We start from the raw sequence: 25,643 nt of genomic DNA, 5'->3' as shown, positions 1-25,643 counted from the left end.
ATAAATAACACCTGGTGCTCATCACAACTGGTGCCCTCCTTAATACCCATCACCCATTTAACCCATCCCCCCGCACCACCCCTCCAGTAACCCTCAGTTTGTTCTCTATATTAAGGATTTGTTTTCTGGTTTGCCTCCCTTTTTGTCCACTATGTTCATGTGTTTTGTTTCTGAAATTGCACATATGAGTGAAATCATGGTATCTGTCTTTCTCTGACTTACTTCACTTAGCAAAATACATTCTAACTCTATCCAAGTCATTGCAAATGGCAAGAGCTCACTCTTTTTGATGGCTGAGTAATATTCCATTGTATATACATACCACTTCTTCTTTATTCATTCATTGGTCGATGGACATTTGGACTCCTTCTGTACTTTGGTTATTATTGATAATGCTGCTATGAACATTGGGGTGCATGTGCCCCTTCGAATCAGTATTCTTGTATCCTTTGGGTAAATACCTAGTAGTGCAATTGCTGGGTCATAGGGTAGTCCTATTTTTAACTTTTTGAGGAACCTCCAAATTGTTTTCCAGAGTGGCTGCACCAAGTGTGCATTCCCACTGATAGTGTAGAAGGGTTCCCCTTTCTCTGCCTCCTTGCCAACATCTGTTGTTTCCTGTATTGTTAATTTTAGCCATTTTGACAGGTGTGAGGTGATATCTCATTGTAGTTTTGATTTGCATTTCCCTGATGATGAGTGATGTTGAACATGTTTTCACGTTTTGTTAGCCATCTGGATATCTTCTTTGAAAAAATGTCTATTCATATCTTCTGCCCATTTGTTTTTTGGGTGTTGAGTTGTATAAGTTCTTTATATATGTTGCATACTAACCCTTTATCAGATATGTCATTTGCAAATATCTTCTCTCATCCCAAAGGTTGCCTTTTAGTCTTGTTGACTGTTTTCTTCACTGTGCAGAAGCTTTTTATCTTGATGAAGTCACAATAGTTTATTTTTAGTTTTGTTCCCCTTGCCTCAGGAGATGTATCTAGTAAGAAGTTGCTACAGCCAATGTCAAAGAGGTTATTGTTTGTGGTCTCTAGGATTTTGATAGTTTCCTCTCTCATGTACGTCTTTCATCCATTGTGAATTTATTTTTGTGTGTGGTGTAAGGAAGTGGTCCAGTTTCATTCTTCCACATGTGGCTGTCCCGCTTTCCCAGCACCATTTGTTGAAGACACTGTCATTTTCCCATTGTATATTCTTTCCTGCTTTGTCAAAGATTAGTTGACCATTGAGTTAAGGGTCCATTTCTGGGTTTATTCTGTTCCACTGATCTATGTGTCTGTTTTTGTACCGCTACCATACTGTCTTGATGACTCCAATATAGCTTGAAGTCCGGAACTGTGGTGCCTCCAGCTTTGCTTTAGTTTTTCAAGATTGCTTTGACTATTCAGAGCCTTTGTGGTTCAAGAATCTGCATTTTTGCAACCACTGCACATCTTTCTGATGCAGAAGGGGCCCAGAAAAACACTTTGAGAAATGCTGTCCCAGCGTTTACTTTTTGTTTGCTCAGACGCTGTTGAGGAATTGGAAATAACCCAAAATTTCCACATGGGTCTGTTGCTCTTCTATCATTATATCCAAGTTTGGTGGAGCTTTTATCCTCTGACACTTTCTGAAAATGTTATCTGAAGCACAGCATTCAGAGGATCAAGTGCAATGCTTCTTAATCTTGGATGAATATTTTAACTCCCTGGAGTCTTCAAGATTTCTAACACCTACGCTCCACTCTAGACCAGAATTGGAGTAGAATCTCTGAGATGCGGCCCAGCCAGCAGTATTCTTTTTTTTTTTTTTTTTTTGGTGCAAAATGGTGGTTTATTAAAGCACGGGGACAGGTCCCGTGGGCAGAAAGAGCTGCTGCACCAGGGTTGCGAGGGGTGGCTGATTATATACTAGGGGGTTGGGGGAGATAAGGAAAAGGGAGGTTTTTCAAAAGAACTTTCATATGCTAAAGAGGACCTACAGATTACCAGTGGCCTTGCCATTGTCAAGTTAAGGTTGTTTTTCCCTCTAGCAAGGCATTAACATTAAGATGGTTGGGATCTTCCTGAAAGAATGTCACATATATCCCACCCAGGTTGGGGGGAGGTTGCTGGGTGCTTATGCTTTTGTCTTCAGCTAGGCTTCTGCTTCCTCAATATTTCCCCCTGAACAATTCTGACCCTTAAATCTTTAAGGTCGTTGAAAGTGGAAGGTCTCATCTTCTGTAATGTCTTCCTGCTTCCTGTAATGTAAAGATGTCCCTGCCTATGGGTCAATATTGGTCATTTGGGGAACATACAGGGGAGGTATGAAAGGGGAGGCAGCTGAAACCAAGGTGGACAACATATATGAACCTCCTTGAATAGAAAGGATCATCTGTCAGCTGCGTTATGGCAGTAAAGGAGTCTGGACACTAGGCAGGGAGGCACCAGCAGGCAGTATTCTTAAACCTTCCCAGGTAAGTCTGATGTTCAGGTAAGGGTGAGAACTACTTGGACTTTACCTGCTTCAACTCCTGTGGCTGAAGATGCCCTTTCAGTTCTGCCCCCTTAACTGCCAACTCACCCACTACCTCTCATGCCCTTTATTGACTGTGTTGTATGATCTCAAAGACCCCAGGGTAGCTCATTTCCTATGAGAGTTTCCCTCGTTTCATTCTTCTGTGATTGACCATCCCTCTCACTTCTGCCAAGCTAGAAGCACCATGACTTCCCAAGCCTGGGGGACCCTGACACCCGACAAACATTGGTAGGATACAACTGAATCCATCTAAATGAAAGGCAACATTGTGAGATGTTACTTTCCTTGTTTTTATATGTGTCATTATACTTCTCTCCATGGGAATTAGTTGGTCCTAAAGGAAGGCTTGCCAAGGCATTAGTGAGAATAAACACCAATTCACTGCTTACCAGCAAACTGTGTGTCAAACAGTTAGAGGAGGAAACTAGGCTCAAACACGCAAAACTCCAACCCCCTCAAGAAATCAAGACTGGTCCTTGGCGTTGCCTTGTATTGCAAGGCAAGGAGATGAGGAGCTAGAGCTAGGTAGAGGGGAAGTGAAGTGGTGAAGTGTGTGTGTGTGTGTGTGCGTGTGTGTGTGTGTGTGTACACACTTGTGTGCACACATTTGTGGACATGTGTGTGCCAGCAAGCCCGTGTGTCTGTGGATGTGGCTCTGTTTCCTTCTGAATAAACATATCCCTTTTTTTAGAAAACACAGAGGGGATTTCCTACTCCCAAGTGTTTTCCCCAAATTCTCAACATGTTCTTCATTTCCCAGAAAATAACAATCAGTGCAAAAGGGATTGAAGAACATTTTAATTTTAGATTATACCCACTTGTGTATGTTTTATGAAACCCACTAGCAAGGAAATAACTTACATGAGGCCTTACCTTGTTAGTTTGTCTAATTAGTCTAAAAAGGCTTGAAAAGAATTTCCAGTTGGCATTATTACTACACTCAACTACCCCTTTGAGAGTGTTCTCTTAGAATGCATGGAAATGAATTGTCTACCCTCATGCAATTAGTTACAAAAACAACTGGCATGTAATCAGGGGCCAGTATCATGAATGCAAAACACGTGTACTGCTCAGAGGTGGTTCTGAGTTGCAAATCGCCTCTCTGGCAACAGTTAATTTTTGCAATTAAGAACAGAGGGACTCTCCCTCTAAAAATTCTGTCTTCAGTCGAAACTCCACATGAAATAATTCTGTGGATGAAAAATTTTGCTTGGACCCGACACATTCTGATGAGACCTTCAGAATGCAGGCGTAGGGAGGCTACGGAAAACAAGACTAGGAGTTTCCACAAAGGGATGCTGTGAGCTTTCTGCCTGATGGGGAGCGACGACCTGTGGGAGAACTGTGACAAATAAGAGGTTCCTGTGGTGTGATCCACATAAATTTAACTTCTGAATACAGATTCAACCTCATCAGAAATTCTGCACAGGAGGTTAAAGTGAAACTTTGCTGATCAATACATATGACCCAAGGGCAATATTTGTTCCTTTCAATATCCTTGGATCCATTGGGTTTTTCTTGCCCTAAACTTTGATTGGACGAAGAGCCTGGGGGGGACAGGATTGAGAAGTGCTGAACTGGCCTCACTAGCCTGAGTCATCATTCTCCTCTTAGGTCAATTTACTTCAGTTATTCTTTCAACTTTGGGCATTGCAAAGACTATTCCGAGTCTTTAAGGACAGGGCAGAGCACTGCAAATACCGGTTTGCTTGACTAACTGATATATATGGCTAGAAATATTGAACAGGTAAGGAACTTTCTGGAAACACACTGAGGGTTCTTCAATGACACGCAAGTTACTGTAAGGCAAAGTGGTCCGTGCTATGAGGACTGTGGCTCTTAAACTGTCACCTGGATAGCCTGCAAACACACAGACGGCCAGGCCCACTCCCAGACTCCCTGCTGCGGGATGTCTGGGGTCGGACCTCAGAATGTGCACTTCCAACAGCTTCCCAGGTGAGGCTGATGCTGCTGGCTCAGGGGTCACATTTTCAGAATCCCCGGTGTAGGAAAATACTGGCCGCAGCTGTAACTCTGAGGAGAGAAACCGCTTCCAGTTTGGAGGGAGGGGAGAGGTATGTGGGGCAGTGATGATGTCACGAGAGGGATTTGAACCTGTGTTCTTCATAGTGTAAACCATCACCTTCTGGGACAGTGTGGGGGAGGGGAAGAAAGATCAAGAGGAGTTCTCTGGAAAAGGTTTTCCTAATTGTTAGTGAGCAGAACAGACTGAAGATCTATACACTCGTTCCCCCTGGTAAGGTAATGGAACACCATTACACGTAGTTGTGCTTATTTTCTGAAAACCTGTGTCAGCTATTTCAAAACAACTTCTAAGATGACTAGATAGATACGTGCAAGTTTTCGGGTTTCAGGCAGATGACTAAAAAAGTCATCCCATTAAAGTAATAACTCCAGTCACCAACAAAATCCCAGATGGAGAGGCTTGTCAGTGAGGTGAATGGCCCATCCTGCCTGCGTGTTACTGCAGATACTGACCGTAGGACTCCTGACAGAGTGTGAGGGGAACGGCTGAGGAGAACGAGGGCCCTCCACACACTTCAATTTCCCCCTCACCTCCCAGGAACTCAGAAATGCCCACCGTCTTCGCCTTCATCTCTTCATTATCATCAAATAATATTTCTCAAGTTTACTCACACGTGTGGCTCTTTTTCCATTCTGCTCCGATTTTCTTCCTCACTTCCCTTTCTCTTCTTGGCTTGTTCTCAGTCTACTGATTTTTTTTCCTCTGGCCGCCAACTGTGAACATCATCCCCACCCACTCTATCAAGGATTTGCTTTTTCAGAAACAGCAACCAATTGGAGATGCAGTGTGCCCTGACATGGCTTTTCTCATTCACAGGCTGGGGATCACACTTACCGGACAGAAGGAATTTATCATACAGTGACGCATTCCCCAACTGTGCTCCAAGAATATTAAATCATAGCCAAAAGGAATTTACAGGTGCCTCTACACTAAAATGGGGAGAGAAGGAGAGAGGGAGAAGGGGGGGGAGGGGGGAGGGAGACTGACCTTCCTTCTCAATGTCCACATACACGTTTGCAACCTTCCTTTGGAGGACAAAATGCTAATGTTCTGCGGAGGCTGCTAACAGACATCTATTAAGATCTGAGCAAGGGATTCCTCAATAGTCCAGCCTTGTGCAAAGAACCTTTCCAAGTCCGCTTACCTCGTCAAGACATCGCTCATACTGTTCCCTTTGATTTTCATTTTCCAAAGCCAATGCTGAATTCTCTGCCTGCAGGGACACAGAAAAATAATACAAATAAATCCATGAAATGTTGTGTTAGGTGACAACTTATTCAATACAGTTAACTAAATATATCTCCTCAGGATCCAAAACAATCTTTTAGAAGAATCTTAGACAAGTTTGCTCTAAGTACTTTTAAAAATATCTCATGGATGACTTCTGTCGTATCAACTTGTTCACAAAAGTACATTACCATTTAGAGAAATGCAAAACTTGATATTCTGAACAGGTAGCAAATCAAATCATGGCCTGATGTGAGAGCGTTCTGTAAAAAGATTACAACGTTTATTTCATTCTATGAAAATGTGAATGTAAGAAATGCCTCAATCCACTTCATTAAGACCTGTTACAGTTTCACAACCCACTATTTGTTTAGGCCATAGAAAAGAATCTCAGGTCAATTCATGAGAGCATAGTTCTGAATGCAAACCAAACATGTTGTTTTCCTTGTTAATCAATGGCTATTAAGCATAAGGATATAATGAGAAATTTAAGAATTGAGCTATACTTGAGTCCTCCCCCGCCTTCCCTTTTAAAAAACTATTGCTTTCCTGCTCCTCAGAGCCAGTGGCTATCTGAATGGTAAACAGGTTTCTAGAGGAGACTAGGTCGAATATGGTTACCTGGTTACTAGTGGAACAATAAGGGGAAAAAGACACAGGTATTAGCATATTAGGTTTTAGAAGGAGCATGAAATGGTGACATGGGATCTGCCCTCTGCAGCGGCTGACCTGAGTCCTTTTCAGCTCCTACTGGCCTCCTAGGAGTCCTGAGCTGTGCCAGTTAACCCTTCCCAAGGCTGCTGCAGTGAGCATGCCCCTCCCCGTCAGGCACTCTGCTCTACCCACCCTTTCACTATAATCCTCCTTGACATTTGGAAATGGGGATATATAGCTCCAAGCCAGTTTTATTCAAAAGAATGGTATGATTTTTAGGTGGTGAAAAGATCAAACTTTTTTCCTTTGTAGTGTCTTCCTATCAGGGTTTTTTTTTTTTTTTTTTTTTTTTTTTTTTTTAACTTTCTGTGTGGAAATAATTGCAAACTTACAGATGATTTGAAAGACTAGTATAAAGAACTCCCACATCCCCTTTCCTCAGATTCACCAACTGTTAACATTTTGCCACATTTGAGAGATCATTAGATCATTCTCTTTTTCTTTCATCGTGTTTCCCTGCAACTTGAAAGGGAGTTGCAGACATGATGCCCTTTATCCCTAAATACTTCTGTGTATATTTCCTAGTAACAAAGACATTCTTCTACACAACCACAGTATCGTCAAGTTCAGGAAATATTAACTGATACAATACCACAGTCTGATCTTCAGTACCTATTCCAATTCATCCATTGTTCCAATAGTGTCATTATAGCAATTTTTTCCAGTCCTGAAACCTATCCAGGCTCAAGCACCTATTGCATCTATTTGTCACTCATACAGGATGCTGGAACATTCTGGAATGGTCCTTTGTCTTTCATGCTACTAATTTTTCTTTTCTTTGTTTCCTTCCTTCCTTCCTTCCTCCCCTCCCCCTTCCCTTCCTTCTTTTTCTTTCTTGGAAGAGTAAAGGCCAGTTATTTTGTGGAGTGTCCCTTAATCAGGGTTTGTTTCAAGCTTCCTCCTGCACACTTGGCAGGAGTAGCCCATGACTGATGCTGAGTTCTTCTCAGTGCATCCTATGAGAATTATGTCATGTCCATGTATCCATTATTGGACATGTTAGCTTTGATCACCTGGTTAAGGTGGGGTCTGCTAAATCTCTCCACTCCAAAGCTACTTTCCTTTTGTAGTTAATAAATTGTGCAGAGATGTTTTTAGACTATGAAAATATAATATTTCTCATCAAACTTTCACCAGTTTATCTTAGCAACCATTGATGAATCTTCCCTGAATCAATGATTCCTATGGTTTCACATGGTGATTTCTCACTCTATTATTCCACCTAGATTTATGAATTTACATTCTATCGTAAGAAAATGCTTTTCCTATTTATTATTTATCACTATGAACACATGGATTCTTATGTTACTGAAAGGGTTCTAAGTCCCTATTTTATTTATTTTGATGCTCAAGTTATCCCAGCTTTGAAAAGGCGAACCTCTGTAACCTGTGTCCTTGGACATGTTTTCATCATTTTGAAGAGACTTTCTTTTTAGGCACAAGGAAATGTTCCAAAGCCCACTTTGCTTTTTCTTTGTGCCATTCCTGAAATACGCCACTTCTCCAAGGAATCCTGCTTGCTTTTAGTTGGGGAATGATATTTGGAAATTAAGATCTGGTTATTAACGAATGCCATTACTACTGAGAGGTCATTTCTGCCAGTCCCTTTCAGTGAAAGAGTCTCTTTCTCCTCTTACTACACACACACACACAAACTCTCTCCAACCCCTACAGAATTCTTCTTTGTCTTCCCCTTTTAATACTTGTGTCTGCCTTTTCTACAGTGAGAACACAGGCAGCCATATATTTACTCATTTATTCAATCCCACAGTGCATGCAAAATTGTTACTGTATGGAAAATAGTAGTAAGAAGAGTTCACAATTTGATTTTTCTTTAGAATGTGGGTATATAGTAACGATGCAATGTTCAAGTTCCTAATTTGTAACTGTCACTCTTTCCTGTAGTTATGCTATTTTTTCCTTTGTGCAGTTCAGTTCATTTGTTTCTGATAGTATTCAGATTTAATTTCTCCCCTTCTTGTGCATTTCACCTCAGTTTCAGAATATAGAAAACATTAATATGGTCCCCAAAGTCAAAACTATACTAAAAGGTACACTCAGTGAGGTGTCACTTCCTCTCCTACCCCTCCTCCAGTCCCCTCCACCTCTTGCAGGTTCTTTAATAGTGCTTATTATTCCCTTTTGGGTCTTACTTTATCATTACTATCTAGTTAAAATCACGTCCCTCGGCTCCCTCCAATTACATATGCCACAACCACCTTTCCCCTCAGTCCTTCTTCCTACCAGTCCTCTTGTTGCATTCTTTTTTGCTTTTTTTTTTAAAGAAGTTTCATTTTAATAAGACTTCATTGTTCAGAGAGTTGTCAATGAGGATAGTCTTTAGTATAATACCGTTGAAGGAGTTTTTACAGATGGCCAATATTACTCTGCAAAAGACGAGGCTGGCTTCTCTTTTTTTGCTTTATCAGCATGTTTCACTGTTCATCAACCCTGTTTCAACCCTGGTTTTAGCTTCTTTACCACATGATGATTGGAGGAGGTTGGTCTTATATTTCTCTTTTATTTCTTCAGCATCTTAAAATTTTCCCTCTTCCTTTTTCTCTGCAGAACCAGATCTTCCAATGGCACCTCTTCTCTCTTTGCATCCTTCTCCCCAGAAACCTTGCTTCTCTGAGACTGTCACCTCAGGTTCCCTACACTTTCAAGCCCCTGCCCTACAGCCAGCACTGGGCACATCCAGTCTCCATCTGTGGTCAGTACTAGGAGGGCCTTGCCCCCACACTCTGCCACCTCCCTCCCCTGGGACACACAGGCTTGTAGCCTCAGTTCTGTGGGTATTGGGTGTTTGTCCCCTGAACAGTGATTTAAAGTTCTAATGTTCCATTTTCTGGTAACACAGAAGGCATGGGTTATATGTGGAATTATTTGTGCCTCTGATGACTGCAATGTTTTCTTTGACAGGTGTCTAAAAAGCTCCCTATTGAGGCCAGTTTGTTATTTTCACCAACAATGAAACTCAGGTGAAGTGATCAAATGAAAACGGGGCACAAATTTGAGGGAAACTGCTAGCAGAAGCCTTTTTGGAAGTGCTCTTCCCACTGTTAGATCATCTTGACCTATTCCTGGTTCACGTCCCAGGATTCAAACCCCCGTTTCTTCTTCAGGTATCAGTTCTAATACTTGGCTTTGACTTCTTTCCTCTGGACCTGGTCCCTGTTTTAGCAACCACCTGAACACTCCTGTCCCTCAGGCAGGATCCTGTCATGTGCTTTCCTTTCTTGTCATGGGCAGACATCTCCTACAGAACCCAGCGATTCTATCCTCATGCTGATCATCTGTCTGGACTTATTCAATATCGGTTATCCCTAGGCTGTTTCTTCTCTTCCTTCCCACCTCCCACCCCCACCCCTCATCCCTGACGCTCAACTGAAAGCTGTTTCCTTATTGCTTGTTGTTGTTTCCTTCAGGGGCAGCTGTGGCCTGTCACACCAAACCTCTTTCATACCTGCTGCTGGTGTAACCTCCCAGGTCCTCCCTCAGCCCAGGTGGGAGGACTGACTCCAGGTTCTAGTCCCATCCCTGCAGGCTACCTGGCAATACCGGTGTATGAAACCTTTAGCGAGTCATTTAACCTTGCTGGGTTCACAGTTCCTTCGGCAATAAATGAAGGGAGCAGCCTAGCCAATCTACAAAGTGACTTCCAGTTCAAATATTTGGATACCATGAATCACGGGGGAACTGCTGGAATTCCATTTCTAAAAAGTCACTGCTTTCTTTAGAGAAATTGAGCTCGTGTGGGGTCTGCTGGTTTCAGGAAGGCAACGGCACAAAGGATAATGGGAAGAGATAAAGGAGAGAATGGCAATGCCAGTTTATGTTGTTTTCACTTTAAATGTCTTAGAAAAAAATGTGTTAAGGAAATAAAGCTGAAAATGGGGATTTATATGGGATGTCTCCATCTCCCTCCTACCCACAATATCATGTTGCAATAACACTACAATCGATCCATTCAGATAATTACCATCATTATACCACTTACATTACTTGCCTCATGTTTACTGCTCTGACAATCTATTACAGGCAAGCAAATTAAACACCTAAAGAGTGCTGGGGAAGACACTAGTTGTCACAGTTATGGTTAATGTGTTCAGTTGCAGAAACCAATTTAATTGATATAATCCTACATATCCTAGGGGACAACAGAGATATTAACAATTATGCCAGTGAAGTTAAAATAATCTTGAACTTGTGATCTTCTTTAATCCATTTGCATTTATTAGAAATTCAGGATTTACCTGCTACCAACAGGAGGCAACAGGGGAAAAAACAAAAGGGGGAAAAAAACAAACCTTAATTAAATGTGATTTAAAGAAACAGTAAATCATTTTATGGCAGGAATGAAAAAGGACATGGGAGAGAGGAAAAGAGAAAAAGCGGGTGTCACTGCTGAGAATTACGGGAATAGACAACACAGGTCTTTTCTACTTCAAGAAATTATGTTATTAAATCAGTATACCCAGAGGATGTAATTAGAGCATGCATGCTAAATGGAACAGTGGGTCTTTGTGTTCAGCTTTGTCTTCTACAACAACCAAAAACTTTTGCTAGACTGAGTCCCTGATTTAGAGCTCAGTGTGGTTTCCTCATGACTTCCAGTTGCTGGGATTTAAATATGTTCCTGATTTCATCTCTAATGTTCTCACACGTCTTTATAAAACTGAGCAGCTTCATAGAGTAAATCCATGTTGTTTTGGTTCACTGTGGCGGATGGGTCTAAGTGAACATTTATTTAAAAGGAATGATGTTTTTCAGAGGTCTTGCTCTGTGAATAAATTCTTTTTTTTTTTTTTTTAAAGATTTCATTTATTTATTTGAGAGAGAATGAGAGATAGAGAGCACGAGAGGGAAGAGGGTCAGAGGGAGAAGCTGACTCCCCGCTGAGCAGGGAGCCCGATGTGGGACTCGATCCCGGGACTCCAGGATCATGACCTGAGCCGAAGGCAGTCGCTTAACCAACTGAGCCACCCAGGCGCCCCTGTGAATAAATTCTTGCTAGAGCTGACAAATGACTAAAAGGACTGATGCTTCTAGATCACTGTTGCACATTGATTCTCTAAACGCTAATTAGATCTAAAACCTCTCTATACCATGAATTTGCTTAATACATCTCCCATAGTTGAACGTCTGTGTCCCCTGAAATTCATAAGATGAAATCTTAATGCCTGATGTGATGGTATTGGGGTGGGGGGTGCTTTGGGAGTGATCAGGACATGAAGGCTGAATCCTCAAAGGTGGGATTAGATTTATATAAAAGAGGCTCCGGAGAGCTTGCTAGCTCCCTTCCACCATGTGAAGACACAGTGAGAAGGCGCTGGCTACGAACCAGGAAGAGGGCCCTCACCAGATCCTGACCATGCCAGAGGCTTGATCTGGGACTTCCGGGTCTCCAGAACCGTGAGAAATAAATTTCTGTTGTTCAGAAGCCACCGAGTCCATGGTATTTTGTTGTAGCGACCTGAACGGACTAATACAACATCCTTTTCCACAGACCAAAGTTAGAACAGCTCTACACAAAAGAGTTCCCTCTGCAGTAAGTAACGACTCCACTGCAGGCTTTTCACCACCTATACTCTGTTCCCACTCATGTATCCAACATCCATCCACCTGTGTTTGCTGCTTGAGAGAATTCGGCATCTCTCAAGTCAGGCCACGCTCCTGACTTGACGAGGTCTCTCATGAAGACCCAGCTCTTGTTCCCAAGGCTGCACCTCTGGTTCTGCTCTGGGAGCCTGGGATATGCCCCACTTCCCTATTGACCCTTCTAAATTCCACTCATTTTTTTTTTTTTTTTTTTTTTTGCGGTGTGGCTCAAATCTGAACCTAAAAAACTAAAATGGGGGCATATATTAAATTTTAAGTAATTTCAGACGTACAAAAATATTTGGAAACTATTACAAAGAATCCCCCTCACTTTCCCTCCCAATTCCTCAAAGTTTACCTTTTTACCACACTTACTTGATCATTCATTTTATGCCTATTTATAATCAGAGATGATTAAAAAAATTTTTTTTGAAAGTAAGGTGCAAACACGATAGCCTTTTACCCCTTAATACCCAAAATAATGTTGTAACATAACCACTGTGTAGTTATCAAATTCAAGAATTAACTTTGATACACTACCTAAAACACTCTACAGACCTTGTTCCAATTTCACCAATTATCCCTCTATTATCCTTACCATGTCCAGGATTAATTCCAGGTTCCCAGAGCTGTATCTGATTGTTATTTGTCTTTAGTTTCCTATAACATGGAAGAGTTTTTTTGTCTTTCATGACTTTGACATTTTTCAAGAATACAGGCCAGCTATTTTGTAGAGTGTCCTTCAATTTGAGTTTGTTTGATGTTTCCTCAGGTTACATTAAAGTACTTCCTTTTATAATCATAACTACCTTATGGGGAGTTGTTTTGAAAATATGTAACTATCCAAAGTCTTTGAGATTATGCAAATATCTAAATACCCACACTCTGCTCACTTATTTTAGAATCCATTGATTATTTTTTGCCTAAAACAAGTATTACAGTGATAGTTACCAAACAGTAATTTTTAAATTCCACTTTTCCTCCTATGTCCACTGGTTTGAACTCTACCAAAAGGAGGGGTCATACATTTCAACAATCAATTATAATGCCTTCAGTTGGGATTATTAATTTTATGAATATTATTAGTCTTCTCTATTTAAACTATAAGCTCTCTGAGGTAGGGATCAAGCCTTATATGCCTCTTTTCAAATGAGAAAAATTTAAATTAGTGCATGTTTACTAGAGTTTTGTGTAGAAACAAAAATTCATTTTCATATTTCTATGTACTTAATATCAATGAGTTTGCACAAGTAGTGTGTTAGGCACTTTTACCTATGTCTTCTCAGTGGTGCTCATACACATACATATGGATACATCCTAATGCATCTTTTCAATAATATCTTATAGCCAAGTGGGAAATTAAACAAATAAACAATTTTTACTCTTTGTACATGCCAATTTATTATTATGCTGTCTATAGATTCCAAACAAAAAAACCCGGTATCCATCATCTGACATATTTTGACAACTGGCAGAGTATTTAAAGTTCCTACTTCTCTATAATGAGTAGTATGAGAAATTCAGTTTTTGTTCCTTAAGAATGTTAATTTCACTCATCACTAGTATTATCATAGTGGTAGATTAAAGATGGTTGCAAAAAATGCTTTATGATTTATTTCCTTGAATCTGGACTGGCCTTACTGACTTGCGTGACCAATAGAATGTGGCCGAAGTGCCATTTTGAGGACTTCCAAGGCTAGACTACGAGTTTTTTGGCTTCTACCTTGGCCTCTCAGAACTCTAGTTCTTGGTGTCTTGAGTTGCCATGTGAGAAGGCTGGTATCTTGAGGTGGTATCAGGCCCAAGCCACATGGAGAGGCCCTGGAGGATGAGATGCTGTGTGGAGAGATATAGACCAGACATGGGAATAAAGAAGCCATCTTGGAAATGGATCTTCTAACTCTAGCTGACACCACCTGGATTGGAGATGAATCCAGTTGTGTCCTTTTCAAATTTATGACCCACAAAATTGTGAGGAGAATAAAACAGTCATTTTAGGCCTCAAAGCTTACACAACAATAGATCAGTGGAATGGACATATTTAGGGGATGAGCTAGAATATCATTTTTTCCGTGCACACATCCAGTTATTGATCTCTCACTGTTCTCCAAGAAGCATTCTAGGGAGGATACAAAGATATATAAAACATAAGGACTACCTCAAAGAAGAAAAAACCTAGTAGAGAAAACAAATTAATGTCTCACATTGAAAGCTGCCATGCAACAAGATTAGAGGGAAAAAAAACAACTACTTTTATATGAGGTAGGAAAGATATTTCTTGAAGAGGTAACTGGACCTTTGACTAAGCCCACTCAAACCAACAGCAGAAGTTGTCATTGGAATGAATAAAAATAATATAATTTTGAACAAAATACAAAGGAAATGTATTTCCTGTATTAGCAATCAGAAATAAATTATGCCACCATGCTAGAACCCTGGATGCAGACACTGTCAAATCATTATGAAAGTGAATAATGTCAGGCACTAGTAAATATCCACTGCAGCGAAAATCTTGGGTTCAAGAATGATGAACAAGAACAAACTGATGGCGTGCAAATTGAAGTGGTAGAAATTGAGCAGATGTAGAATGGTCTGGAGAAAAGAAGGTAGAAAAAGGAGGAGAAAAAGAAAAAGAAGAAAAAGTCCAACCCACAGTAATTACAAAGGATGCATCCTTGTGGCTACTACTGCTGCAAAGGCTGGTCTTTTTCAAAATGACATCTTCCCAGCATGCTGAAAACCCCTCAGTTCAGCAAAGGTAGATAGGTCAGAATAAGGGCAAGAAACCATGGTTTGGCCCCACAGGTGGGACAGTGTGCTCTTTTATGGCTGCCACCATAATCAGAGTCCTATGGCACTCTAGTTAAATAACTTACTTACAGTCAGCCTAGCAACTTCGGTCTGTGGGCCAAGGAACTTCACATCCAGCCTTCCAAGCAAAACTCAGGCATGCCCCAAATATCCCTACTAATACTGTCATCTGTTCTATTTTGAAAGCTGTCTAAAAACACTAGGAGGATAAAGCACCAAGGGAGGGGCTAAGTATGCCATCAAGCATGCCACCCAAGTATGCACATTTTAACTTAGCAGAGTGGTAGAAAGCCTGAGTACAAAGGACACCAAGAACTAGACCTGGATATTGAATTTCTTTCCCAACATTGTCATCCGATGAAACTGATGCACTCTGCATCATTCACCTGAACATGTCCAGTCACTGCAGTGGCTGTGCAAGGGATAGGTGGCTAAGGGGTGTTTCCCACTGACTGTATGGAAGAACTAGAGTCTTTATACCCGGGCAGGGTCTAGGGCTTCTGTACAGCTGGAGGCAAATTCTGTCGTCCTGAAAAATTTCAGGAAATAGTTATAAGCTGTGTCCATCCACCACAGAAATAAACATGGACACTTATGTGCCCATACATGCAGACACATCATCAAAATGTCCTTGCTCTTGCACTCAACAAACCTTAGCGATGCCCACTGGGTCCAGGCCCAGAACAAGGCAGAGGGCACTTAAGTTGAAATAAGAAAACCTCCCTAGTTCAGGGAGTTCGGGATCCCCTGCAAGAAGAAAATGTTATGCAGACCTGTCCACAGGTTCATTTTTGAAGAATTAAAGAGAAAACATTTTATGGTGAAATGTCTGCGTACTTTCAGAATTTAAATCCTTAAGTGGGGCTTTAGACCAGGGGTTTGCAAACTTGAGTGTGCATCAGGATTACTTGGAGTACTTTTTAGATCAGGTGATTAGGCTCTATCAGTTTGGACACAGTACATCTAGGGAAGGATCTGTGAATCTCTGTCTCTAACAAGTTCCCAGGTGATGCTGATGCTACCGGCCTGAGAACCCCATTTTGAGAACCAGTGTCCCAGATGGATTGATTTCAGAATGAAGGCAGTTGTTACCTTCTACCACCCCCTAGTTATCGTCAACTTTGAACTGCTCAGGAGTTTCTTAGTGCTTTCTGGAACTGGAGGTGGCCACCATGTTTGTCACCTCCACCAGGAAGCCTTCACTCATCTCTTGAGGTGGGGCAGGTGCCTGCTCTCTTCTTCCACAACGTACCATCTGCATACTTCGAGTAGAGCGCTCACCCTAAAGATCCTCACTTCATGCAGATGAAAACATACAATTTTGTACTTCACTTTCTCTTACTCAGTTTATAGTCCATCTCTCTCCTCAGACCTCAGTGATTCTCACCTGGGCGGGGGGAGGGGGGGTGAGCCCCTAAGCAGATATGTCAATGTGTGTCTCTGTGTCTGTGTGTGTCCGTGCAGAATAGGAAAATGTGTGTGATTTGGAAAAATATTACTTGATACCGTATTCTATCTGAAAAATAATAAAAGGTAATGCTTTCACAACAGACACAGAAAAAAAAAAAAGCTCAATAATTTTCTTGCCTACAGGGGATATACGGGAAAGAAACCCATGGGTGGAAGTCAGTAGGTGATAGGGGTGGTAGAAGGGTGTATCATCCTAGAGGAAAATACGAGATTCTAATGGTGTGTTTTTTAAATTTCCTTTTTATTTTTATTTTTTATAATGGTAAGAGTCCTGGCCTTTGAAGTCAGGTAAGTGTTTATTTGGATCTTGGTGCTGCCTCTCCCCTACCATGACTGCAGGCAAGTCACCTGGGCTCTGAGTGTGTCTTCTCCTTGGTAAATGAGAGGATAATAAATACCCATCACTCTTTTGATGTTGAATGGCATGATGAATGTAAAACACATCTAACACAGAGCCTGGCCCATTATAGGATTCAATCAATGTCTGTTTACTTCTGTCCTTTGTACAATAACTCCCATGTGAACCCGGGGCAGCTCACAGGCTTAGCAGGGTGAGGGGTGTCAGCCAGGGCATATTCTGTGGACAGGCGAGATTCCAGCCAAGAAAAGTGTAACCTGGGCCCTCACACCTGGGTATATATATATGTATTTTTAAAGATTTATTCATTTTTGAGAGAGAGAAAGTGTGGGGAGGGGCAGAGGGAAAGAATCTCAAGCAGATCTGCCCCCTAGCTCGGAGCCTGACATGGGGCTGGGTCCCAGGATCCTGAGATCATGACCTGAGCCAAACTGAGAGTCAGATGCTCAACCGACTGAGCCACTCAGGCCCCCCACACCTGGGCATTTTAAACAGCCTCACATCTAGGTCACCTTCTGGCACTGGCTCCCCTCACCTGCAGCCTCCCCTTCTTCTTTCCCTCACCTCTCTCTCATCTTCTCACTCCCACTTGTTGGTGCGCTTTTATCTACTACCCTCCCCTACAGAAAACCCTGCTCTCAGAGAGATACTTGGGACTTCATTCACAGTAAGATTCAAAGCTGATAAGTAAAGCACTAAGAGGATTTGCATTTTAAGAGAGGATTAAGGAGTGAATCTTTAATTGTAGCATTGTAGGAATTAGAAAGTGGGCAGGTTTGCAGGGGCGTAGGCTGGTCTGGCACAGGCCATCGCATTCCACCTTGAAATCATATCACAAGTGATCACCTATAAGACTTTCTTGTAAGGCCTGGAAGGATTTGATCATGACCATCTCCGCCATATCTTAGGGTCATTGAAAAGAAAAACGTGCCAATCACAGTTCTTCCCAAACTGACTTGTGGATGCCACTGAGCCAGATGCTTATTCTCATGCTTCACAGCAGCCTGCTGCCCCTTGGTTACAGCACCCACCACATGTGGTGCAGGGTGGTTGCCATTCCCCGCCCCTCACCACCGACACCCCTGCTCAGGGAGGGCAGACAATGTTGTTTCTCACACCCTCCACTGCCCGGGACACGGAAGGGCACCCAGACCACTTGTGTTTCTGACCCTTTCCATATACAATTCTTACTTCCCAGGGCTGTACACTACAGCTAGGATTATAAAAAGAAATATTAATTGGTTAGGGGGATAAACACTTTTGTTTCATGCATCCAAGATCCCGTTTCTTGATTCTACTCAAACTTACTTTCAAACCCTTACCACTTGCAAAGGCCACAGGTGTGACATGTTGGCCCATCACCACAGTTGCTGACTGCATCCCCACCCCTACACACGATACTATAAGCAATAACAGAAAAGTCCAACTAAACCCTTTAGACTGACATGGAGTAACCGAGCCAGGCGGAGGCAGACACAGGGGAGCTGTGGCTCGGGGGTCCTGAGAGAAGAGCTGCACACAACCTCCTGGCAGTGGGACAACCTTCTCACCTCAGCAAAACAACAAGCTCCTCTTTGGGAGTGTGCTAGCAAATGTTTAATGATCTGTTCTCTGCAAGAGAAGAGCCCCGCTTTGTAGTCTACAATTTCTGATTCAAAAGGATATATGCATCCCTATGTTCACTGCAGCACTATTTACAACAGTCAAATTATGGAAGCAGCCTAAGTGTCCATCGATACACGGATGGGTAAAGAAGATACGGTCTATATACACAATGAAATATTACTCAGCCATAAAGATGAATGAGATCTTGTCATTTGAGATAATGTGGGATAGACCTGGAAGGTATAATGCTAAGCGAAGTAAGTCAGAGGAAGACAAATCTATGATTTCGCTCATATGTAGAGTCTAACATAACAAAATGAAGAAACAAAGAAACAAAAGCAAAAACAAACCCATACATATAGAGAACACACTGTTGACTGATGGAGGGGGTGGGGTGGCAGGTCCAGGCTTCCAGCTACGGAATGAGTAAGTCACAGGGAACACAGTCAATGGTACTGTAATACTGTTCTGTGGTGACAGACGGCAGCTACACCTGTGGCGAGCATCAGAGAGAGTTGTCCAATCACTATGTTGTACATCTGAAACTAACGCAAAACAAATAGGAAAATGTTGTAAAATAATCAGGAAGTGATGAGTTTTGAGTGTGTTTTACTTTTGCCTGTAAATGTAACCTATAGAAATCAATAAATAATAATTGCTGTGTTTAATGACCGGCTCACAAAATTCTTGAAAGAACAACAACTGGGTATCAAAAGCTGGCATGAGCTTGCTTCTGCACACCGATCTACCATAAAGCTTGCGAATAGCTCTCCAATGGTGTAAGTAAGTATGCCCATTTATATCTGCTGATACAAAAGGTTAACTGATTGTGCTCTGCTTGTAATTTCATTCAGGAACCTACTTGACTCACTGGTGACCATCAGGCCTCAGCTCGATGCCATTCTCAGCTCTGTTCTCTTCCTAAGGTCTGTTTGTACAATTTAGTTTCAGAAACTCAAGGATAAAGGGTCATAAAGCTATTGGCACATGTGCCTCCTCCCTCATTTAATGGGGTTCCTTCATCTCTGCACTTGCTAAGGTAGGTTTACCTCACCACCCTTCTCCTGCAACTCTTTCACCTCCCACTTCTCTGGCCCCATCAGCTGGAAGAGGAAAACTGATGCATTCAGCCTGTAGAAGATTTGTGTTTGAGCGTTAGACTTGTGTGGATTCAGGGAAGTGAAAATTTGTATGTCAGACAAGTGTGTCCTTTTAAAGAGTGATACAAACATTTCATTATTCCCAACATTTAATAGCACTGTCAAATTATTCCTATTAAAATTGAGAACCTCAGCAATTCAATAAATTACGTATTTGAGTTCAAGATGTAACGAGTGTTTTCCAATCATGACAGAGCCAACAATTCAGATACTCTACAATTCTTAGCAAAAGCAACTTTTACACATATTTTACCCCCCCACCCCCCACAGATGTTCTTCCGAGATAGCAAATCCTGACTTTGAAGCAATTCCTTCACACTGAATCGCCTGCTTCTCAGTAGAGGAGGATGAACACCGGGTCTCTCAGACATTTCTCAGACTGTATTTATTTATATTTTGTTCTTCAAAATAGTTGAGGAGTAAGTGTTGGTTTACCAAGAAGCAGGTGATTCAGGCTGAGGAACTGACTGGCAATTCCTGCAGGAATAGAGCTCTTCGACCTCTGAGCTACCCGGGAACTGAAAGAGAAATGGGAAGGAAACAAGTGCAGATATCTGTATTCCACGAACCTTTTCACCCCAAAGAGGAAGTTACTTAAAATTGCAAAGTAAAGGGGCGCCTGGGTGGCTCAGTCGGTTAAGCGTCTGCCTTCGGCTCAGGTCATGATCCCAGGGTCCTGGGATCGAGCCCCGCATCGGGCTCCCTGCTCCGCGGGGAGCCTGCTTCTCCCTCTGCCTCTGCCCCTCTCCCTGCTCATGCATTCTCTCTCTCTCTCTCTCTGTCAAATAAATTAAAAAAAAATAAAAAAAAACCCTGCAAAGTAAAACTACACACACACACACACACACACACACACACACACACACACACACACCCAGATTGGCACCGACGGAAAAATTTTATATGGGAGCAACAGGAACTCTCAGATACCACTGGTACACCCATGTTAGAACAGTTTGGTTTAACCTCCCGGAGGAGAAGATACTCACACCTTCTAACCCAGCAATGCCATTTCTAGGTACATTAACTATAGATGCCTGTGAATTGGCCATACCCATGCATTCACAGCAGCTTTATTCTTATCAGCTCCCGTAGAGAAATAATTCACAAGAAGATTAACAGTACAATGGAAAATTTGTGCTGAATTTATATGAGACAATACTACATAGAAATAAACACTGGGGTAGAGCTACATGTATACCATGGATGAATCCTGCAATGACAGCACTGAGGAAAAGAAACAGGATGTATACTTAAACATACGTGTGTGTGTGTGTGTTTATGTGTGTGTGTACACAGCTGACCCTTGAATAACATGGGTTTGAACTGCACAAGTCCACTTATATACAGATTTTTTTTATAAATGCAGTATATTTTCTCTTATGATTTCCTTAATTATTTTCTCTAGGTTACTTTATTGTAAGAATACAGTAAATAATACACAGAACATATGCAATCTGTATTAACTGACAGCTTAGGTTATTGGTAAGTCTTCTGGCGAACAGCAGGCTACTAGTAGCTAAGTTTTTGGGGATCCAAAAGTTATATGCAGAATTTCAACTGTTCAGGGGGTTGGTGCCCCAACCCCTGTGTTGTTTAAGGGTCAACCATAAATATACCATATATATACATACACACACATATATACACAAACAATCCCCCAACATGATTTCATATACAGAGTTTAAGAACTGGAAAAGTTAAATTATATTGTTTAGAAATATATATATAAAAAGTAAAACCCTATTTTTTTCAAAAAGCAAAGAAATGATCATTACAGAAATCAGATTAATTATTACCTCCAGTAGGGAGAAAGGAAGGTGTGATAAGAGAGGAGCCCATGAGGGGCCCTGCGTTATTGGCAGTATTTCATTTGTTGACCTAGTGGCAGTTACTCAATTTTTTTTGCTTTATCATTCTTAACTGTCAATACACATTCCTTCTCCTTTCTGTAACTACATTTCACACACATGCACATACACACACACACACACATACAAACCTACAAATAAGTAATAGAGCACTAGGCAGGACTTGAGGGCAAGGGAGTTCTAGAAGGGCCTCAGTGGACTTGGGGAGCCCCGTTCCCCAATAACAGGGGACAGCAGGTGACACTAATTAGGGATGAGGACATAGAGGTGGAAGGAGCCAGATGTCAGGGTGAAGGGACGTGAACAAATGCATATTTTCACTAACTGACCCCGGCTCTAGTTCCTTCTTCCTTCAGAAGGAACTGAAGGGGAAGCTAGAGAAATGAGAAAACGTGTGACTGCAGCATCCCTGCCAAGGATGACCAGCCCGACATCGAGGAGGGGGAGAAAGACACGCATTTGAGAGGCAACTCAAACACAGTCACCAGCTCCTAACCGTTACAAGCTAGATGAGAAGGAGAGCTAAGAAGTGAAGATGTCATGAAGGTTTTTATCTCGGGTCTTTGAGAGAGTGCTAAAGTCTTTAGCAGAATTGGAGAACAAAGTGAGATGTACGGTACTATGGGAGATTTTTAGGAAAAAGGCTGTTGCCTTGCTACATAATGATTGTTTTCCATTTCCTACGGAGAAGACAAAACCGCAACACATGTATAAGCCTTGTTCTCAAGCAAGATTTGCCAGCAGTCACCTTGATCCCTCTTGCCTTTCTTCCATTCTTTGCATGTTTTCATGAAATTCTTTTGTTCAGCCATGCCAGGTTGCCTTTCTTCCATTCTTTGCATGTTTTCATGAAATTCTTTTGTTCAGCCATGCCAGTGTCTCACGTTAACTCTTCCTACTGTCTTTAGGGAAGAAGAGTGTCCCTTTGCTTAAGACTCCACAAGGAAAAGATATTAGGCTTTAGGAAGACTGTGGTTCAGTTTAATTATTGAGCATAACCTCTGGCTTTTCCACTCAGGACAAATGCCCTTCCACATTGGTGGAGCAGATGGACAGTAGAGAATCACCGGAAAGCGACCTTCAGCCCTGCTCCCCACTTTCATCTGTTTCCACCATGAGTGGGCAACATCTGCTCTCAACCACTCAAAGCTGTCTGCCTTTCTGCAAGGATGGAGTGCAACAGGTAATATGGTGTCCAAGTACACTTTAGTCTGGGTGTGGCCTTCAGCTGGAACTTGCAAAAACCTGTGAAACCCCTTGACAATTCTTTCTATCATTTAGTGTTTGGAAATTTCCACCAGGGTTACAAAAAGGCTAAATAAGACCTGGTCGTGAGAGAGGAGTTACCCTTGAATTTGTGGCAGTTTTCAAAATAATCCGTTTTGAAGACATAATGAGTTCAGTTTTACATATTTGAGATGTGAACGTAACGGCTGGAAAAGGTCTATCCAGGAGTTGGAAACATGGGTCTAATTTAAGACAAAGCCAGGACTGGAGTCATTGCTGTAGCTGGGATGGAGAAGAGCAAGCAAGCTATACAAAATGATGATGCCAGTGGCAATGACCGTTAACACGCACTGATGATTACCATGTGTCAGGCTCGGTGCCCAGCACTTAATATACTTCATCTTCCTACGGAGAGTCTGTTGTTATCTCAATTTTACAGATAAGCAACCTGAGGCTCCAAGAGAGTTAGTGACTGTCTTCGGGTTGCAAAGACCTGACCGAAACACAAGTATTCTAAACCACTACAGTACACGTCTTCCCATCCTCAACTCCCAAATGTTATGCTAAAGTGAATACCCTTGGAGGAACTTCATTCCCTGTTTCCAAGTCCGAGAGCTAAAAGAGGGTGGCATGATTTTCTGCCTCTCTTTAGAGAACTGGCAAGCAGCAGGATTTGCTTTGAAAATGCTGGGGAAAGAAGAGAGCTAACACATTTATATACTACACTAATTCCTCTCATTCTAACTTCTAAAATTTCCTGGGTTGCTTTGTATGGGTGAGTGGGTGGGAGTTGGCAGATATTTTTAAGCAGTTGGGACCCTGGGTGATAAAGGATGAGGGGAACTGAAAATGTAATTCCTTTTTGAGGGCAAGGATAAAAGAAGAGTAAACACCTCAGCTTACAGCTCAGCCCAGGTACAATAATAGACATGTAGACTGGAAAGCTGGCAGCCACCAATTTTATTAAAAGACTTTTTCTGTTTGAATTACACATCACTTTACCAAGATAATATTGAATCTCTGCGTACACTGTATACTTACCCAGTGATGCTACTAAGGAGGTATTTTATACCTAGATGATGTCTCTAGAGATATTTTAAATATAAGCATAGTTTGATATCAAATGTTCTGGTTTTTGTAGTTGTAGTTTGGTGGTTCCTAAAAACATTTTCCAGCAGCATGATGTGGCAGAGACAATGGCAGGAGCACATGGTTTCAAATTCTGGCATTTACTTAGTGTGGCATTGATCAAGTTGTTTAACCTCTCTTGACATTATTTTTTTCCCCTCATAAACATGCTAGACCAGATCATCCCCAAAGCCTTTTCCAGCTATAAAATCCCAGCTATAAAATCCCAGATTTCTTTGAAATTATAGAGTAATTACCCAAATGTAAATGTAAATAATCATAAAATCACAGATTCTTAAAAGATGATGAGGAGGACCATACTTCTACTTCTGTCATGGTGCAAACAATCCCTTTGACAAAATTCTGAAATATATGGCCCTCACTGTCCCCTTCTTTGAGTCCCTGAGGAGATCAGCCAACTTCCGCCAGAACTCACAGAGCCTAGCTGGCCTCATTTCTCTAAACCAGATTTTGCTGCAATCTGTTGATCAGAGAGACGGGTAACCAAACCAGAATGAAGTCTCATTAAGGCAAACACAGATGAAATGTAGGACTGTGCACAGCAAAGCTTATTTCCATGTCTCAACAGATGGTGAGGAAAACAAAGTCTTGTTGATCTGGTTAGAGCAAATTATATATGAAAAACTCTTCTATATAATGAGAGAGTACGTGTGCAGTATGTGTGTGTGTGTGTGTGTGTGTGTGTGTGTGTGTGTGTACGTGTACACAGCATATGCCAGCATTTTAGGAACAGGAACCATGTAAGTGCCCCAAAACTAAGGTCTAGAAAGAGTTTTGCAAAGTCCTATTCCATGTTGAAGGAAATCAGCAGTGATATAATGAAGGGCCTTGTAACAGGGTCCCAGAACTGTCTAGAAAGGAACAGTTACAAGCACTGTTCCAAATGTTAATACCTGTTACATTCACACTACTTCCTCTTGCTATCATGTCAGTGAATTCCAGGAATACTTTCTTTGCAACTTGTATAACATTTTCTGTTTTCCAGGTCTAACAGATCAGGCTTGTGAGCCAATCAAAATAATGTTTGTGATCCTGATTACTATTGATTTTAGCCTTGGAGCAAACCACATAAAACAAAAAGATGAAAACTGAAAAAACTAAAAAACAAACAAAAAACACCCAAACTCCACAAAATGCAAAAAACAACACACACACACCCCTATAAATATATACAAAATAGGGTTTCTCAACTTTAGGACAACTGACATTTTGGACCAGATAATTTTTTGTTTTGGAGGGGCTATCCTCTGTATTGTAGGGTGTTTAGTAGCACCCCTGGCCTCTGCCCAATATATACCAGCTGCCCTTTGCCTGGTTTTAACACCAAAGTTCACACTTTGCCAAATGTCCTCTGGGGGGGATGCGCATATATGTTCACACATATGAATGGATGACATCAAGCCTCTATTGGCAAGGAGCTTTCCGCTTCATGAATGCGACTTTTATAGTTGAAGGGGCTGAGATATGAAGTCTAACTGTGTAATTTTATAGATAAAAGAAATCGTAGCCCAGAGATGTAAAATAATGACTGTATACCCAACCACCATAATTCATCTCTTGGTATGAGACACCAGAATACCAGAGCTGAAAGAGATCCCAGCTTCATCATATCCAGTCTCCATTTTACAGACAAGCAAATGAGACCTGTCCTTTCTCTTTTTCTGCCTTTCTACCCATTTCACTTATCACTTGGATGACTTGTCCTGATAGCTGGAGTATTAAACAAATCTTAATTTTATCCTTTAAGGTAGTAGGATTTGTGCCCAATTTACTTGAGGAGAGACCTTCACAGAGCGGGTTCTCTTTGATCAAGTAAGTGACGACAGGTTGAGACAGCTCCAGGCTCAGGTCTCACACCTGCTGAGTTCCACTCAGGTCCCACGGCAGCCAGA

General features: G+C 41.7%; 1 protein-coding gene across 5 annotated transcripts in view; it reads right to left on the bottom strand.

Moving 5' to 3' along the window:
• The window catches only part of NCKAP5 (NCK associated protein 5), a 965,493-nt gene that overhangs the window by 194,399 nt on the left and 745,451 nt on the right, over nt 1–25,643 (bottom strand). For all 5 annotated transcript variants that reach the window (XM_073884776.1, XM_025857088.2, XM_073884781.1 and 2 more), the window contains one exon: nt 5,703–5,771. In XM_073884776.1, coding sequence (XP_073740877.1) covers nt 5,703–5,771 — 69 coding nt within the window. The remainder of the gene's footprint in view (nt 1–5,702; nt 5,772–25,643) is intronic.

Source organism: Callorhinus ursinus, unplaced genomic scaffold (assembly GCF_003265705.2).
Source record: "Callorhinus ursinus isolate GAN/ISIS: 27379988/994484 unplaced genomic scaffold, GSC_fseal_2.0 scaffold2, whole genome shotgun sequence".
Classification (NCBI taxonomy): domain Eukaryota; kingdom Metazoa; phylum Chordata; class Mammalia; order Carnivora; family Otariidae; genus Callorhinus; species Callorhinus ursinus.
This window is presented reverse-complemented; position numbering and strand designations above follow the sequence as displayed.